The sequence below is a fragment of the Ambystoma mexicanum genome, chromosome 11 (genome assembly GCF_040938575.1).
Source record: "Ambystoma mexicanum isolate Mex_15411 chromosome 11, UKY_AmexF1_1, whole genome shotgun sequence".
Classification (NCBI taxonomy): domain Eukaryota; kingdom Metazoa; phylum Chordata; class Amphibia; order Caudata; family Ambystomatidae; genus Ambystoma; species Ambystoma mexicanum.
The window spans coordinates 683,447,804-683,467,065 of NC_090934.1; the positions used below are offsets into that span (position 1 = coordinate 683,447,804).

A 19,262-nucleotide genomic window follows, 5' to 3' on the forward strand; every position below is an offset into this window, starting at 1 on the left:
CTAGCCATTAAAGACAGAATTAAATGTAAATCACTTTCCTTTACCCACAACTGCCTTGCCATTTGGCACCCAAACACCTTACGGATAAATTTACTAAGCACACCTCTGAACGCCCTATATGGTCCCAGCATACCAACTGCCTCAAGGTCCCATCATTCAAACTCAAGAAAGTAGGGGGAAGCAGCTTCCCAGTCATGGCAGCCCAGGTGTGGAACTCTTTACCTGTAACATTAAGAGCAGTCCCTTGTCACTACTCATTTAAGGAAGAAATAAAGACCTGGCAATTCTTCCTTGATTGTTAAACCTCACATCTTGTAATTTCTATATGCCTGTATATACTTTTGTAAATATCCTGTATCCTGTCAACTGTTATGTAAAGTTTCAGAATCTTCAGTCACACGTTAGTGACATTGTAAATAGTTAAATAATAATTATATAATAATAATTATAAATAAAACATTAGAAATAATGTTTATTACCTGCTAATTTTGTAAAGGTGCTTCTGTGACCTTGTAAACTTGCAATGCGCCCAGATACCCCAGGGTTCGGCACGCTATACAAATAAACAAAGTGGGCTAAAGGCAGGGCTCCCTACTAGTTCCCTACTGTGACAGAGATACGTTATCGGGGTGCTGCAAGCCATTGCAGACCGCAGTTAGTGTCAAAACGGAATTTAAATGTTCTTCATCCTTGGGTTGGATTTTTCAAGCCTATTCAGTGGATCCAATACAGGGGTCCCACCCCAGAGGACAGCACTGTCCGGCGGCCACAGCTGATGAGCTTAGCATGTTTGATTGGGGTAGTTAATTCTATTGCTTCCCCCTCAAACAAACCTCATTAAATCTTCCATTTCATGTCATTTGCAAGTTCCAGGATAATGCCAATTCGGCCGCTGAGGACAAAGGCCGCGATGGGCCAAATGGGCACCGCTTGTACCTTTAGCGTTTTATCCTCTCCCTTTTTCACCATATTCTGAAATGTTATACGAAACTACATACATACAACTGGCAAGGTATTTTCCAGTGTCATCATTTGGCTGCATTTCGTATTAAATGTAAATCTATTTTCATTACTGGTGGCAACTAGTAGACATGCCCCGAGTCTGGTTCTGCAAAATAAGTATAGGATTTAGCGATATGATGATGTTGTTGGCTTTATTTTAAAAGAACAAAAGGAATGTTATTACTGGTTTTTCAAGCATTTACAAAAAACATTACATGCAATAAACATCATTAACCCTCCATAAGTAGCATTTTCCTGTAAAGTCGTGAATTGAGTGAGGTGCCCGGGCCTATTTCTTGTCCCAGTCCGTCCCTGGTGAAGTGAACAAGTGTTGCGTGGTACATATGGGACTTACCAGGTCGATTTTGATCATGCCTAAGGGAATATAGTCTGTCCCAACTTCTAAACATTTTTGAAAACGTAAGAAGAACAAAATCACTAGAACGAGTTGGTGGCAGCGGATGTGGTAAAGGCAACTTCTGAGCAGAGGGCAGAACCAAGCAGAGGACCTTGTCAATACAATAATTTTGACACTGCACATTTCTAAAGGAGAACTGGAGATAAGCATCACTGTGACTGCAGATCATATTGTGATAATCAGGTCACCAAACTTCACATGTTCTCATTAAGGCACCGAATGATACACCAAACATTCAATGGTTGCGTCAATGGGAGTCAAAATGCTACTTGAGAGAGTTGTTAGAGACCTTTGGAATTGCCATGGAGAAATTTGAGAATACAATGGAGCAGGCCAAAGATTCGGACATTGATTTGGCAAGTTTAGTTTCTAAGCTTAATAAGGGGCAGATTACAATTTATGCAAAAGTATTTTAGCTTTCATGAATGGTTTGCAGCATGAAAAGAAAATCTGCTCCGGTCAAGAAAAGCATCCTTTGCCTCTGTATTTTAGCCGACAGACTCCTACAGGGAAGACTTTTCTGATGTATGCCCCGATAGCCTTTGTTCAGTAAGAAACTAGTTGCACTCTATCCTGTGTGATGACTGCCCCACTGGTTTGGCAACATTTAACAAAGGACGTTTAGCTTTCCACAACTTCTTAATGCTCCCAGCCGAGTATGATAACAGATTGAAATGCAGGTGAATGTCTGCAGAAGTGGTCCAATGATGTAGGCAGAGTACTCTGCAAAATGAAATTTCTCATTGTCAAAGTTGGCCTCGTATCTAATGCCATGATACTTTTTGTACATTTGAGAATGCAGGAATTTTGAAGATTGTGAGACAATGTTTGGAGGAAAACGTGGTTGTTTTCAGTTATCTGCAGCAGTTAGATTCTGTAAAACGACAGTGTTTCAGGTCGTTAGCCGTAAAGATACTCATAACTTCATAGGCAGTTTAGGAAATGTGAGTATCGAGAGTGATTTCCAGTGTCACAAACTGTCAAAATGAGGCAATCTGCAGATCTTGAATATGCAAAGATGGGAGAAAGTATGAGAGTAGGAGTGCTAGATGATGGTGTCCAAAAACCCTTGAAATGTAGACACATTTACAACAAATGTGTACCAAGAGGCATGTACTTCTCCAGAGGTTGCATTAGATTTACAGCCAAAAAAATGAAAATGTGTTTCCTTGAGGATTACACTTGTAGAATATGAAAAGGTTCAATTCTGAAGTGTTTACCACTGAAAATGAAGATGGTTGAACTGAAGTCTCTCAAAATGTTTCATAGCCTTTTATAGATCTTTGAATCATATTTCCATACTCAGAATGGGTTTGGGCTGAGAGGAACATGGAGCTCAGCACACCATCACCAGAGGCATTCATTCCAGCTGCCTCAGGTTTCCTGTAGGTCAAAGAACCTACACAAACCATCCAGTGCCAATCTGTGTGATCCCGGATCCCAAAACCACCATCTTAGAATCGCCTCCCCATACTCAGAAGGGGCTTGGGCTGAGAGGAACATGGAGCTCAGCACACCATCACCAGAGGCATTCATTCCAGCTGCCTCAGGTTTCCTGTAGGTCAAAGAACCTACACAAACCATCCAGTGCCAATCTGTGTGATCCCTGATCCCAAAACCACCATCTTAGAATCGCCTCGCCATACTAAGAAGGGGCTTGAACTGGGAAGTAATTATGGGGGGAATTTAAATGATTTGCTTTGGGCGACCAGAGGAAAGGGTTGGCAGATCTAAGGGTTCCTGCTATTATCTTTCCCCTTTTTTCATTCTGTGTTCCATGTTAGCCCCCACTTGCCACAAAAGATGCCTGATACAAAACACATAAACATTCAAATTAAATGCCAGCAAAACACGCCACAAAAACAACTATTTGCATATACCTGCATTCTTCTCAACTGATACTCTGCACACATGAAATCAATGAACTCATTAGCACACACTCCCCAGACATAGGGGGTCATTACAGGGTTGACAGTATCCCGCCGGTAATTCCTGCAGGATAACAGCAACCCTGCCTTACCATCTGCGGCACCCGATATCCCGGTATTACCGGTATGTTATGGGCAGCAGAGTGACAGTAGGGCTCCATGGGATGGGATTTACTGAATCACTGGCACCGTTAGTAATGGTGCCAGGGATTCATGCATTTGTTTGCTGGTAGGGGCTTGAAATCCTGGCAGGTCAGGCCTGCCAGGAGTTCTGTGGCTCCCAAGTGTGCCGGTCTGGTAAAAATGCCTGTGCTGGAATTACCAGCATTTTTACCATATTGACACAATTGTAATGAGGCCCATACCCACTCCAACATGGATAAAACCCCATCACACACGATATCCCTCACATGCTTCCCCCCCACTATCTCATCCACAACAGAGACCGCACACCCAAACTAGGTGGTGGCATTGTCATCATGTATTGAGAGTCTCTTAAACTTAGTAACCCCAAACATTCCCTATACACATCCTTTGAAGCACTTTCTTGCTTGCTCCCCTCTATCACACCCAAGCTTTCTCCACCTGGTTTACCACTCCCAACACACAATCCCAACTACCACACCGACTGGACTGACTTCACAACTAACAACCACAACTTCCTCTGTATCAATATCTACCTTGGTGACTTCAACCTAGGTAGTTCCCATCCCTGCAGCAGCCGATACTGAAGAGTATCCTCATTCCACTCACCACCCTATTACCTCACAACTCCTCATCTACCCTACACACACAGCTGGCAACACTCTGGACCTTCTGATTTCATGTAAAAATCATGTTTCAGTTGAAAGTTGAATCTTGGTGTTGTAGCCAGAACACTTTGCTATCCGCTTCCGCTTCATACTCTATCGCAGACACATCCTCTTCACCCCCATCCAGACAAGCCAATACAGATAAAGAGCATTAGAACCACTCATACCACCCCCACATCCAGACGTGCATATGACTCCACTCTCTTCAACAATTACAACACTATCATCACAGAGGCACTCAACAAAACTGCCACCCTCAAATAACAAAAACCCTGCAGCCACCACCATAAACCATGGTTCAACAGCTCCCTGCTCTCTATCAAGAAAGAAGATAGATAGCTAGAAAGAGCATGGCAAAAGTGCCCATAGTCCGCTACTAGAACGCCACTCAAACTCTGCTGCAGCAAGTACAGCATAGCTATATGCAATGCCAAAGCCAAGCATTACCTCGAAGAACTCCAATACACCACCAATCATACACAAACTATACAACATTGTCAGATCTCTCCAAGCCACATCCACACTTCCCACCCCCCCTTTGACTGCAGCCTGCAACTCCCTCTGCTCTCCTTCCCTCAACCACTGCCAAACAAGCCAACACATTGGGCACTTTTCACCCATTGATACAGACACCCTTGTCACCATTCCTTCAGCACCTTTGCCCTCAACTGTCTCAATATCTACTCCTGTCTCTCAATTGGTGCCATCCCATCTGCTCTCAAATCTGGACGAATGCCCCTCCTCAAAAAATCTCCCAACCCACATACTCCCTGAAAATTACCACCCTGTCACTATCCTGCCATACCTCGGAAGAATCATGGAATGCTTTGTCACTACCAAACTGCAACACCTCATCACCACAAGCGACGTACTCAGCGCTTCCAATATGGCTTTTGACCCGGACACAGCACTGAGACCACTGTTCTTCACATCCTCGATGACCTTCACAACATCACTGAGAAAGGACACATTGCTTATAAAACTCCTCAACCTCTCACAGCCTTCAACATCATCGACCATACCATTCTAGTCACCATCTTGTCCCATAGAATAAAACTCTCAGGGACCGCCATCAGCTGATGAACTTCATTCCTTACTGATGGGAGATACCTAGTCTCCAGGCACCTTTTTCAATTTGAGACCACCTCAGTCAAGTTCAGTGTACCCCCCCCCACAAGGCACCTCACTTTCTCCACTCAACCTATATGTTGAATCCCTTGGACAGATCCTTGGCACACACACCATCCCTTTGCGCCAATATTCAGATAAATAAATATACTTCCAAATCTCATAAGTACTCACAACTCCACATCCTCAAAAGCTGTCTCTCCACCTGGATGGCCACCCACTTTCTTTAGCTCAACCCTTCCAAAGCAGAATACCTCCTCATCTGCACCCCCAAACACACCCAAACTCACCCCCTGGATCAAAGAACTTGCAACGAACAACCCACACATATCCCTCTCCACACCTGTTAAATCCCCTGGCTTCACAATCAATGCTCACTTTTCCTTCACACACCACATTGCTGCTGCCACCAAAACATGCAATCTACAGCTACAACTCCTATGAAAGATCAGACACATCAATCCTTCCTTTTGCACAGCAGTCCAGGCACAGGTTCTCTCCAAGCTGCACTATGGCAATGCTTCCCTCACTTGACTTCAAGCCAGCCATACAACATGCAGAAGCTATCCTCCACCTTCCAAACAGTCACACCTCACCCCAACTCCTGACCAGCTCCACTTGCTTCCCGTAGCTCAAAGAATTGCCTTCAAAGGACTGTGCATTGTTTTCAAATCCATCCACCACAAAATCCCATTTTACCTTCAAGACAAACTTAAGCCCATCACCCAAACAACCAGCAAACTAGCAAGCTAGCAAGCTAGCATATCCTACACACTCCACTCTGCAAACTAACATGCACACAAAAGTAAACATTCATCCACCGGACACCCATGGCATGGACCACCCTACCTCTTCAAATGGCACTTCACCCTCCATCACCACTTTCAGAAAGAGCCTAAAAATATACCAGTTTTCCCCCTCACATAACCCTGTCCCTCATAACCAATTGTCTAGCCCAATATTTCTATCCTATCCTGAAAACCTTTTGTAGCTACTATTTCACCTCCCACCTTTTTAACCTTTGAACCTTGTAAGGCACTCCACGTCACTCTGGGTAGGTTCAGCATTGAACAAAAATTTGAATAAAATAATACATTTAAAAAACAATTACTCCCATGATATTTGAACACAAAGGAGAGCGACTCGCTTGATTTACTTGGAGAAGTCAATTGCTAACAGTAGTTTTAAAGTCTATTCTGACACCATTTGTCAACTATTGGGTTATGTTGCGAAGTAGCTTGAATGTAGAGATTGGTTTAGTGAATGGCACTATATGCAGAGTAGTGACCTTTGTGCCTATAATACTGCCATTGAGTGTGTTCCTGTCAGGTTTGAACACATTGGTGATCCTCACCTTCCAGCAAAAGCTTCTGCATGCTTTCTGATTTTTAAAGCCATCTTAGTGAAAATAGCATGGTTTCCCATATTCTCTATCTATGCAACCACAGTAAACTACTACTCCTTTCTCCACACTACTACTTCCTCCTCCACGCTACTGCTCCCTCCAGTAGCAATGCACTATCCCAACTCCCACTACTGTTACAGCTGCCACTAAGGGGCACCTACCTTGGGCACGGAGACTCTAGATGCACGGGTGCCCTGCATGGCGCAATGCATGGTACTGACATTCACAGACCTCAGCAGCTCCCCCTGGTCACAGACATGCATCGATCCAATGCTCTATGGCTGCTGCCATCTTGAGGGATCCGTCCGCGCATTTTCAGATGGCCAGTGTTCGATCTAGGAGCATATACTGTCCACCACACACTGCAGATGCTCGGTGGAACCGAGGCCAGCCTCATTTCCGTGCCAGACTATACCATGCTGGACCATACCATACTGTTCAGAGCGATGAGTGACGCTAGTGTTCCTGGCTCTGTGCCTTCCTCAGCACTCCTTTCCTGGCCTGATAGCCTTGCCCTAATCAGGTCCTCCTCTGTTCCTTGCCACCTTCTCTGACTGCTTTAACCTGCTCCACCTTCTTGCCTATCACTCGTTTTTCTCTTGCCTTATTTTTCCATCCTGGGTCCTAGTCCTTCCATTTATTTCTAAATCCATCGCAAGAGAACTAGCCGTCAATCGCAGCATTTACACTGTCCCGGCTTCACGTTGATGGTGGGCGGCTTTCCTGAATCATGGGGTAGGGAGCTGATTACTGCCAACCCTCTGTGGTTTGCCCTGTATCCATTAACATCCTGGAGAACAACGCCCATCACATAAACCCTTGCTTCACTCGAAGGACCAGAGGCACGTAGTGCTTGACAACTAGAACAATAACCATTAGATTTTGTATTGCGAGTTAGGAAGTCCATGATGGAGTATAGTGAGATAAGGCACTGAGCCTTTAGGTCATCATCACTAGCTTAAGATTAAACTAGACAGTAAGTGTCAACCTTCCATATCTACTAACCTGGGGTGAGGGATGCCTGGGTTAGGTTCTATACTACGAGAGCGACAGCGCGAGACGGCAATAGGCCCCACAAACATCTTCAATAAAGACACTTGAACCAACTAACAGTGATTGGTGAGCCACCTGTGATATTAACCACTCTTCAAAGGCTGATTGAGGTAGAACTGGGTGGGGTGCATAGCGTATCCTCAGATACGATCACAGTCGAATTTGAAGATGTCGACTTTTCTGAAAAGATGCTTATGAATTTCACATGGCAATTTTGGAGGTACTGGAAAAATAACATGTAGCATTGTAGTCTTTCAGTCGAACTGTCTTATGACTGAGTTACTGTTTGCCATAACATTGTTTCATAAGATCATTTAGATTGATTAGTGTATCATTCAGCATCTTACTGTGAATGTCTGAAGTTTGGTGACTTGGTTATCAATGCTTACCAGGACATGATCTGCAGTCACTCCATTTCTCATTTAGAAGTTTACCTGGCTCTGGGGGGATCACAATGAGGTGATTCAGGGGACCAGGGCCTCCCTGAGTCAGTGGATGATGGGGTTGGGGTGGGTAAGGCACATTAACAGACACCCCTGCTGTTGACCTCTCCCTAAATTGAGAGAGCCTGAAGCCCTCCACAGGTGGACCTAAAGCCCTAAGCAGATCCAAAGCCTTTGAAAGAAAGAAAACAAGCTTAATTGTATCCAGAGATTCTAGAAATTCACATGCTGGTGTTAACATTTGTCATGATACTTTAAAGCTTAACCCGTGCCCTAGAACTTCGCTCCATGAACTCTGAAAATGTTGCAATCTTGCAGTTAGTTTTCTGGTTGTAGGGTTATCTACGTGTGATATTAAGCCATTAACTCCTTATCTCCCGGCAGAGCGATCCCTGACAGAGCATGAAAATTGTCCATTCACGGCATGCAAACATAATTTTGTAATCAGTAATGATTGAAAACTTACCTAGAAGTATTCCAGAATACCATTGAAATGCTGGGAAAACAGAAGACCTGCGACCAGAACCTTGCAGCACTAGCGTTTGACGGGATGGTGGTGGGAGTGAAATTAAAAATCATGTTCAGAGTAAACGAAGGCTTGATCCCGCCACCTAAAACCAAATTGAGGCAACATGCAGTAGAAGAAATAAACAATCCCAAACATGCCCCTAGTACAAGACAGGTGCAGCCACTCACCAAAAGCCCAATCCAGGTGAGAGGAGGGAGAACACTATAAAAGCCCCAGACCTTAGTAACTGAGTATGGGTTATTGGAGGATGTTGCGACAGGTGGTTGAAGAGCATCGGAGGCCATATCATGGAGAAATAAGGAGGGATTGTAGCAAGTGGGGGAGAAAGGACAGATGGAGGCAGTGTTGGTAACATTAGTATTTGGAAGAAGAGGTGGTACAAAGGAGAACAATATAAATATCAGACGTGGAGATTGGTGACGAGGCAGTGAAATGGCAACATTACAGGGTGACGTTGGTGTGGAGGAGAAGACAGTGCCAAAATTGAGAGGTAATGGTGGTTCCTGTTAAGGAAGGTATAACAAATAGTGAGAGAAGGAATGGAGGAGGGTACTCAAAAAGGCAAACAGAAGAGGATAGTTCTGGTGTGCCAGATCCATCCTACACAAGGCCAGAAGGTGATAGGAGGAACAAGATCCATGCAAGGTGCCCAGAGGATGAGGAGTCAGGGCCAACAAGAGTGCAAGACCTCATACTTGAAAAAGTGGAACCAGCCCTGTGGATATGTTAGGACATAGAAAGCAGAGTGGGCAATTCCTGGTTCCTCTTCACTCCAACATAGAAGTTGCACATATACTATCAGCTGGTCAGTGAGACCAATAGACTCACCTAGAGAATTTTGACCTGGGGTACCTGAAACACACTGTGTGAGAACCTTAGCTTATATTTGAACATGGTTCTTTTCACCTCTTTTGTTTAATTTTTGCCTAAAGAAAGAACTGTGCTTCCTGAATCTAGCTGTGTGTTGGCCTCCAGCCATAAGTTCATGTTTAAGAGCTATCTGACGTATGGGTCAAAGACCACTCCATACATTTTGAAATTAACGCAGGGACAGGTATCTATTCACAGAGGACTTTTAAAACGATTGGATTTTCCTTTCATGAAGGAGCGAGCATTCATAGAGGTCTTTATAAAACTTGTCCATGAAGAGAAACTAACTGGATTGTATGCAATGATTCTGTGCCTTCATATGAGGCTTGATTGCCTAGGAATATGAAGAATGCTTATCTTCTTTTACTGGAACCTACATTTTGAATTTGATTTCAGTGAATAAGTAACATAACACTTCTAGAGGAATAACAATAATTGAACAATTACAATAAAAAATGCACTCTACTTGCAAAGTGTATATTTCACTGGTACATACACTTCAAGTAGCCGTGGATATATGCATTTATCTTGTAGGTTGTGCATATAGAACCATTAACATGATTGTCAAATAGCACAATTATTGTGCAGTTAAAACAGGTTTCATAGTAGCCAACATGTGGGCTCACACTATTTAATCAGGGGCTAAAGGTATTTTGGTGGTTACTACTTCTGCAAATCTCTTAACTTTATGTGTGGTGTGGCCCAGTTGTATATGTACAAGGCTTTGATTAAGTACGAGTGGCATTGTTATGCTGTTAATTAATACTTTTCAAAATTCTAATCATGGAAGTTTAAAAAAAACTCAGTGTCAATCATAAAAAGTTATGCAATTTTTCATAGAGGTCTATCAAAATATAAAAGTTAATTGAATATTTATCATAGATGTGTAATAGTTTTCATGATGAACCAAAATTCTCTATTAAGTGCATAATACAAAAAAACATTTTTGTATAGGATTAGTGCATGTATAGCTTTGTGTGTGCTATCACATTATATACTATGAAGGAATTATGTAGTACGCATTAGACGAGAGGTTTGGAAGGCAAAAATAAATGTAGACAACTCCAATGACATTCTGATATTCTGTAAAACCTATGTCACAATACAAAGAAAATGTCAGTCTCCGTATGAAGAGTTGGATCTATAAAGTTATTAAGTTATGTGGGACCTTTTTAAAACCTAGTAATGTTCATACTGTGTGTTCAACTAACTTGTTCAAGTTTCTGTTGTAATGTTTCATTTAAGATTATACACAACCAGCCTTTTTGGCGGGAATATATTCTCTTTTATAAAAATTGCACCCATGATCTAAGCCTGTTCTACAACAATGTGTATACCAAAGGTACAATTTATAACACATTAAACACACCCAGGAGAAAATATTGCACTATTATCTTGTAGATGGAGACATAGACATACAGAGTGGCCTCGCTCTGCCATCTTAGTAATGGATGGAAAAAGTCAACTTGTACTGCCAACTTCTTTCCTAAACACATTCTCTTAGGGTGGTAGGTGGTGGTATTCATTTTTTTTTTCAAAACAATAAAAATAGTGTTTCAAAATGATTGCCATTCAATCTAGTAGATGTTTTATTTTTACTCCATGTTAAAGTACACAGTAGGGTTAAAAGCTAATATATGTTTGATCAATAAAAATCTGATATTATTTGTACGGGCAATGTGGAGATTTTTCCCTCCTTTCAGTTGTTTTCTTGCTGCAGCACTATTCATTGATTAACAAACCATAGATGTTTAGGTACAGGACACTTGCATCTTGATGTTAACATCTGTAATACTTTCTTCTATTAGCTTTCATTATTAAAGGTTTTTTTCTTATTGTGGTTTTCCTTTTTATTTTTTTATGACAACTAATCCAGGTACTATGTTTAAGTATGATTTATGCCAAATTAGTATATAATAAAATGCTCAAACCAACTAAGACAAGCAGATCTATTTTTTATATGTTATAATGAAGAAAGCCAGTTTATATATAAATGTTGAAATTGTAGTTTCACAGAAGAAATTTATAGTAAATTTGGAACGTCAGCTAAAGTAAATATGCAAAATGTAACACCCTTGCATAATACATAAATAATACCATACATTACTGACAAAGGTAAAGAGATATAGCATAACAAAACCCTGCCAATTCAATGATAAAAACTTTAGTTGAAATTACGTTAAGGTCCCAGTTTAACACGAAGACCCAGAAATTTAGCAGCTGTTGAAAGCTACATCACCTTAACTCTGAGCCATCCATTGCACAGTCGATATCACCCATGACATCACATTTGACATCAACTATGGCATCTTCAAGTAGAGAATCCTGGAGTCATCACAGATGACATTTCTGACTACATCATTTATGACATTCAATGACAAAACTACAAAGGGTTTTGACGAATCCAGGGAATTCGTCCCCTCTGCCCAAGGGGGAGCCAACCCCTTTGGGACTAGGGAGGCGAGTCTGTTAAGCTTAACACTCCTTGGCAGGCATGGCAAGCAGGATCTCCCTGGGGTGACCCCCCTTAGAGGACAAGAGATCCGAGAAAGTGATATGCATTATCCTCCATGTATTCCAGACCCCCAGTATCTTTGTTGGTTATATGGGTGTTAACTTGTGTGATGACCCTGAAAGGGGGGCTGGCATGGTTTCTGACCCTCTGAGGGAACGCAGCTCACCGGGAGAAAAGGCCCTATGAGCTAACAGGAGGATAAAGAGCCAAGCACTGAAGGAAGAGGGAGAGTAAGACAGCCGCAGAGCTAGAAGAGGAGGACACTGAGCCGACAGAATGCTTGCGGAGTGTGGAGACACAGAACACAGGCAAGAACATGGAACTCAGGCATCCCAACTGAAGCACAAGCCGGGAGCACTCGGGCAGAGGAGCAGCACACCACTGCAGCCGCCTGCCAATTAGCATGCCACAGGGCGGGCAGAGGAGACCCTCTGGAGCATAATCGGAAAGCAGGGCCATATCTGCCCAAAGCAGCCTGTAGAGCAGAAGGCGAAGATACTTTGCCAGTTGGGAAATCGTCCCTGACCCTCCCGAGGAGCAGTGTTACGAGAGCAAAGGTATGCGGTTGCTCCAGAAAAATGGTAAGCAAGGCCAGACAAGATCCCATGGAGGGGTGACCCAGACAAGACCCAAGGTGGGGTGAAGCCGACTAGACCTCAAGGCAGAGTGAGCCAGACCAGACCCGAAGGCAGGGTGAGCCCGACAACTAGACCCCCAAGGTGGGGTGAAAGAGATAAAATCCCCCATGCAGGGTGTGAGCGAGACAAGGCCCCAAGGCGGGGTGAAATAGACCAGACACTAAGATAGGGTTAGCAAGGAAATTAAACAAGGTGGGGTGAGCAAAACAAGACCCCAGGGCAGTGTAGAACATTGGAACTGACTAAATAGATCTGTGATAAAGAGTCAGATTTGCCAACAAGCTTGGATTGTAGCCACGTTCGAGTTCTCTGAAAAAGACATACCAGAGTGGGGGAATCAGAAATCAGCCACCATTCAATTGAAAAGAGCCAAGGCTTGAATATACTGTTCTAGTTATGCTTTCTTTTATAGTGGTAGGATCAGACTCAGGCTGGTGGAGGATTCCGGACGTGGGACTTTCCATATTTCTTTTTTTTCTACAGACATCCCGACAAGCATCTTTTCGTATTTTACTTGTGGAACATGGCCAAGATATTCTTAGACTTGCAGGTTTGTGTGTACTAATAAAGAAAACAGTCTACTACGATGTCTCCTTGTCAGTCTCCTGATTCTGATCTACCACAGTGTGAATACTGTAAAAAGCCCATTTGCATTATTTTAAAGAATACACAAAGCATTTGAAAGCCAGAGCTAGAGTGTATCATAACAGAGGTGATATATACCATGTCAGTATGCCATTCATAATTAAATACATGCAGGAAATATACCTAATTCTAAAAATACTAGAACATCTTTCAAAATGTATTTCAAGTTCTGGATAGTACACACTTTCATATATACACGAAAAGTTGCAGTAGCAGTGTACTTAATCATCCCATTCAATGTAACCACATTTACTCCAGATTGTCCCATACAGGTCATTTTACATTATGTAAGGGTCCCGAAGGAGGGGACTGACACAATGGAGGCATAGTGGTTGCTATGGACTTTTATTAGTCAAGAAAATAAAGCGAAAACCTAACTTTACCTATCTTTAAGAGGGGTTTCCCTGCCTCAACCTACGTACGAACGGGGTTGTCAGGAGTCCACCATCCAGTGTCAAATGTCCCCATCACTGTCCCTTACACTTATAAATAAACTAAAGGTTGTGCCAATGTTCTTGTTCCAGGAGAATGACTCCCTTCTCCTGGACTGGGTATCACAGTTACTGGTTGTGATTTTGCAAGTTCTGTACAAGGGGGAATGACTCCCTTCCCCTGGCCTCTTGGGTTGGGTATCTGGCTTTACTGTTTCACACACCCTACACCAGGGGGAATGACTCTCCGCCCATGGCTGAAGGTTCTGTGGTCAGCTTTCCCAATTGACAAGAGAATGACTCCCTTCTCTTGACTGTGGCTTTCTTTAACCTGGGAGAATGACTCACTTCCCCAAGCTTCTTGGTTTTTTCTTATGGATAGAGCACTACCGGGTGAATGACTCCCTTCCCCTGGCGATCCTTATTTCACAGTTTCCTTTCTTTCCCAACTATGCATGCACATGTATGATCCTAAACCCAGGTTTCCCCAGTATAGCCCACTTTGCCTTCTGGCTTGCCAAGTAATGCCATGAGGGAGAGGGTTGCCCTTTCTTTCCTCCTTAGATCGTGGGTCCCAGACCTGTATTTCTCTCTTTTGCCCTTTGGACAGACCTGGTTCACTATCCTGCCAGGTACTGTCGCGACGAATATGATTTACAAAGTTCTCTTGGCTCACTCTTCGTTCGCTGTACAGACTTGGTTTACTAACCTACCAAGTACTGTGACCAAACAGATGGTTTACAAAGTCCTCTTGACTTACTCTTCTCTGTTTCAAATCACAACATATTTTTCTTGACTTGGGGGTCTTTCATTACCCCTATTCTTTATCTGTGTTCCTCTGACACTTAGCATCAAGTGCCAACACTCTCTCTTGTACCCACCAGCCTGCCAGTTTCTTCCCCTACCTTTAGGGAACTTCTTGGCAGGCTCTGGTCTATTCTGGGACTCAATCTCGGGCTTCTTGCTGCTTCAGCATCCTTCTCCCTTCGTCCAGCGCCTCTGCAGCTGCTGGCTTCCCCCAGCATTCTTGCCTGCTCTTGACCAAGCGGCTCCCTCTGCTTTCTCCGGTCTGTCTGTTCTTTCTCCAGCCACCTGATCGGCCCTTCCATGTTGGACCCTGTAGAGACGCCTGCTTCCCACTGACTGCGTCCAGGTCTGCTGACTGAAATTCTTCCTGTGCTGGACCACCGCTCAGTCCTTGGCTCCTCTAGGGATGGCTTGACAATTGTTGCTGTCCGTCTTCACTTTTTAAACTATTGTGCCCATTGGCCTCAAATCCAGAACTACAATTCTCATGTATGTTTCTGTTAGTAATCTTCACAGTTCCATGCCTCCTCCTCATCTCAGTCTTTGTCATGAGTCTCACTATAGTACTCTGGACTCTCCTTCGTCTCAGTGTCTGCTAGATTGATTACCTTGCACACATACATGGGAGAGTGATGTATTGGGGTGGAATAGGATTATGAGCAGCTATGAGTGGCAGATTGGAGTTGATCATACCGCACTCCCCCTAGATGTCTGTTCCTGTCCCCAGAGGGGGGGGTTTTCCCCATGAGATCCTCACACTGTGCACCACCCTTAGGGAGACTATCGAAGAGCAACCTCACCGCCCTGGCCTCATGGGAAGGGGCTCCCTCCTGGGGAGAAGTGACAACATCTAGGTATTCGTCACAAAATTAATTATGATTTTGAAGGAAAAATGTATGTTCTCCTTGGTTGACCAGACAATAAATTATTTTGTTGCAATAGGAAAAGATAATGGATTGGTAAAATTATTCATGTTGGACCTTCATTATTACTTATAATTTACTATTGAATTTCAAAGTGAATTGTGATTTAACCTGCAAAGATGATAATTACCTGCCCTTGCTCCTTCTTCTACCTTTTACCCTCTACATTCCTCATTTTCATATGAGCAGAGTCTGAGGTTTTACTCCACCCTCCCCTTACTAAAATTCAGACTACCCCTCCTCCATCCCTTCATCAATCAGTATCTGTAATGGTGAATGGCCTTTAGACCTCCTCCTTTCACATCGTCTCACTGTTATCTGCTATTCCCCAGCACCCCCATGATTGTTGCCTACTCGCCAATCTTTACAGTGCTTTAAAGTGACTTAATTGAAATCTAGTGTGTTAGAAAATACTGAGCAATAATATAGTTACATATGTATGTATACTCCTAAGCCATTAAGTTTAGCAGCACCAGGGTTCCAATTGCAGAAGTCACATGATGAGAAAATCAAGGTTATATAATTTCTTGCGTACAAAATATTAATTCATGCTCAGAGGTCTCTTTTAAGAATCGTTTTAGGGATTGTTGTAGAGTTTAAGCAGTTTATGTTTTGGCCAAATAAATGAATGGCCCAAAACTTACTGCAATTCCTAAAAATAAACCTGAAAAAGGGCAAATAGATTTTTGAGCCAAAAATAGTTATAACATGTTTGCAGCACATCTATGTCTGTCTCTAGGCACATGTTGTGAAAACTATGTTATAACATTAGGTCTGGCTAGAGAGCTATTATACAAGTATCTTGCACCTTGATGTGGAAAATGCTTTTGATTGTCCCATTGCCACAAGCTCTACCCTCTCCCATTCATTCCATAGGTACTTGTATATCCTGATCAATGCAGGTAATGCCAATATAATTACTCCCGTCCACTGCTTTTTCCCTCTTAGTGTTTGCTTCTGTCCAAGCATTCATCCTCTGGTTTGCTTGTGCTCCTTTTTCCTGTTTGTACCTTGCGTGCTCCATACTTTATGGGTGCGCTTTAACTATGCAAGGGTAGTTTTTACATAAATGTAATAGTCTCACACTGACATACAAACAACCACATTCCTTAAGGAATGCAGTGAATTGGCGTCCCTCCATATAATCGATTTTCAGTACAAATTGAGCATTCAAATTCAACAATGACTAGCATAAGATGAAGACAGAAAGTGCACCAGGGACTACAACATTTTTTATTTTCTCTATGCAAAAGAAGTAGGATTTCGTGGAAACTGAAAATTATTGAAATGTTGACAAATTCTAGTGTACCTTTGTGAATAATACAGGGAATTAATCCCCTCTCCCCAGGGGGGTACCCACATCATTTAAGACTAGTGAGCTGAACCTGCTAACCTCAACACCCCCAAGGGGATATGGGTAACCGAAACCAGACCCCCAAGATGGGGTAAGAGCAACCAGAGCCCCAAGGCGGTGTGACAAGAAACCAGGCCCCATGGTGGTGTGACAGGAAAACTAACTCCAAAGCAGTTGTACTGTGCAACAGGGCATGAAAAACCTTTTTGATATGGCACTTATAATGCACCTATACACAAGTGTTTCAAGGCAGAGGGAAGACAGAGACAACGATCTTACTATGCCAGGTGACATTGAGATTGCGCAAGTGCAGGGGAGGGGGGAAGGGAAAAGTGCAGGGGGTAGGAGGGAGAGGGCCGTGCAGTACATAGTATAACAGTAAAATAAATAAAGGCAATAAACAAAAAAGTGCGGCCAGCTTGTGGCAAGTGCATGAGTAAGTGCAGACATCAGGTGTCAAGTGCCGGTAGGAGGCTGTAGGGACACAGAAATAGTCTCAGAGTGCAAAGGTTGCCAGGGGGACAGTGCAGATGTGCAACTGGCGGGGAGGGGACCTGGGCCTGAGATCAGAGGGTAGCCAGGTAACCAGTGCAGTTTCAGTTTGAGCCAGGAGATCAGCAGGGGAGAGGAGGAGAGAAAGCAGAAGCAAAGAGGAAGGTCTTGAGGTGCTTCCGGAAACGGAGATGGTTCTCCTCAAGTTTCAGAAAGGCAGGGAGGCTGTTCCAGAGGGAGGCCCCTGCAGAAGAAAGAGATCGACCACCAACTCATTGCTTGGAGAAGTGACTGACCCTGAGGGAGTTGGAGGTGGATGAGCGAAGAGCTCCAGAAGGAAGAGAGAGTTGAAGGTAATGAGGCCCCAGAAGGCCTCGTGGACAATGTAGAGGGTTTTGAACTTAATCCTTGCCGCCACTGGGAGTCAGTGAGGAGATTGCAGTCCTGGAGAGATACAATCCCTGGGCTCGAGGCCAAAGACAAGTCTTGCCGTCCTGTTTTGGATGAGTTGCAGAGGGCGGAGTATAGAGGCAGGCAGATTTAGAAAGAGGCTGTTGCAGTAGTCCAGCCTGGAGAGAACCAGTGCTCTGTAAGTCGTGAGCTTCTGGGGGGAAGGAGAGGAAAGGAAGACTACCTTCGTGGAGGTGCAGTTGGTAGTGTGACTTCTTAGAGACGTCAGAGATGTGAAGAGCGAGGGAAAGTGTGGAGTCGCAGATGACCCTGAGGTTTTTAGCCATACAGGAGGGAGCAGGAAGAGGGTCAAGAGAGGCCAGCCAGAGAGTGACAGGAGAGGAGGGATCAGGTGTGCCGATGCGGAGAATCTCAGTCTTACTGGTGTTAAGGCAGAGATCATTGGCGGTGCACCACTCCCGGATAACAGACAGACAGTCAGAGATGAGAGAAGGAGAAGAGGTAACGGAAGGGAGCCTGAAAAAGCGTTGTGTCATCCGCATAGCACTGTGGGGGCAGAGAGCGGAGATGCAGTGGGAAAGAAGTGCCAGGTATTGGTTGAACAGCCAGGGAGAGTAGTTAGACCACTGGGGGACACAACAGGTAGAGATAGAGATAGAGGATAGGAAGGACCCAAGTTGGACCTGGGAGGGTCGATCGGAGAGGAAAGAAGTCAGCCAGGCCAGGGCCCAATCAGTGATACCCGGGTTGTCACGGAGACGGTTGAGTAGGATGGCATGGTTGACAGTGTCAAGGGCAGAAGAGAGATCAAGTAAGGTGAGGACACAAGGGGTGTTGGAATCAAGGTTGCAGAGCAGGTCTTCGCAGATGTTCAGGAGAGCAATTTCTGTGCTTCTGGCAGCTCTGAAGCCAGACTGAGGGTCATGTAGACAACTAACAGACTCAGTGTGAAGATTAAGCTGGGAGATGGGCAGCTTTTCCAGGAGTTTACCCAGAAAAGGAGTGATGGAGATTGGGCGATAGTTAGCCAGGCAGGGTGGGTCGGCAGAGGGTTTCTTAAAAAGAGGGTGCACAAGGGAGTACTTCAGGGGGGGAAGGGAAGACTGCAGTGGCGAAGGAGTGGTTGCAGAAGTCAGCCAGAGCAGGAGCCAGGGTGTCAATGTGGTCCTTGATGGTTTTGGAGGAACAGGGATGAACCTGTTTTGACGAGACTTTCATAGATCAGACTTGTCTAGAAACCTCGTCGGGGGAGAACAGGGGAAAGGCACAGAAGGAGGGAGGAGAGGTGGCCGAAAAAGGCAATAAAGTAGAGGGAGAATAATGAGAGGACAGGGTGTCCTGAGTTTTAGTGATGAAATGAGAAGCCAGGGCCGTGCAGAGGGTCTGGGAGGGGACAGGATTATGTAGAGACTGCAGCAGGATTGGCCAGCTCCTTGCAGATGAGTGTTCGGCCGAGTT

At 44.1% G+C, this 19,262-nt stretch overlaps 1 protein-coding gene across 2 annotated transcripts in view; it reads right to left on the reverse strand.

The window, feature by feature from the left end:
- Positions 1-19,262, reverse strand: part of DCDC1 (doublecortin domain containing 1) — a 218,562-nt gene that overhangs the window by 190,632 nt on the left and 8,668 nt on the right. For both annotated transcript variants that reach the window (XM_069623541.1, XM_069623540.1), the window contains exon 2: positions 8,656-8,800. In XM_069623541.1, coding sequence (XP_069479642.1) covers positions 8,656-8,768 — 113 coding nt within the window. In that variant the 5' untranslated portion in view covers positions 8,769-8,800. The remainder of the gene's footprint in view (positions 1-8,655; positions 8,801-19,262) is intronic.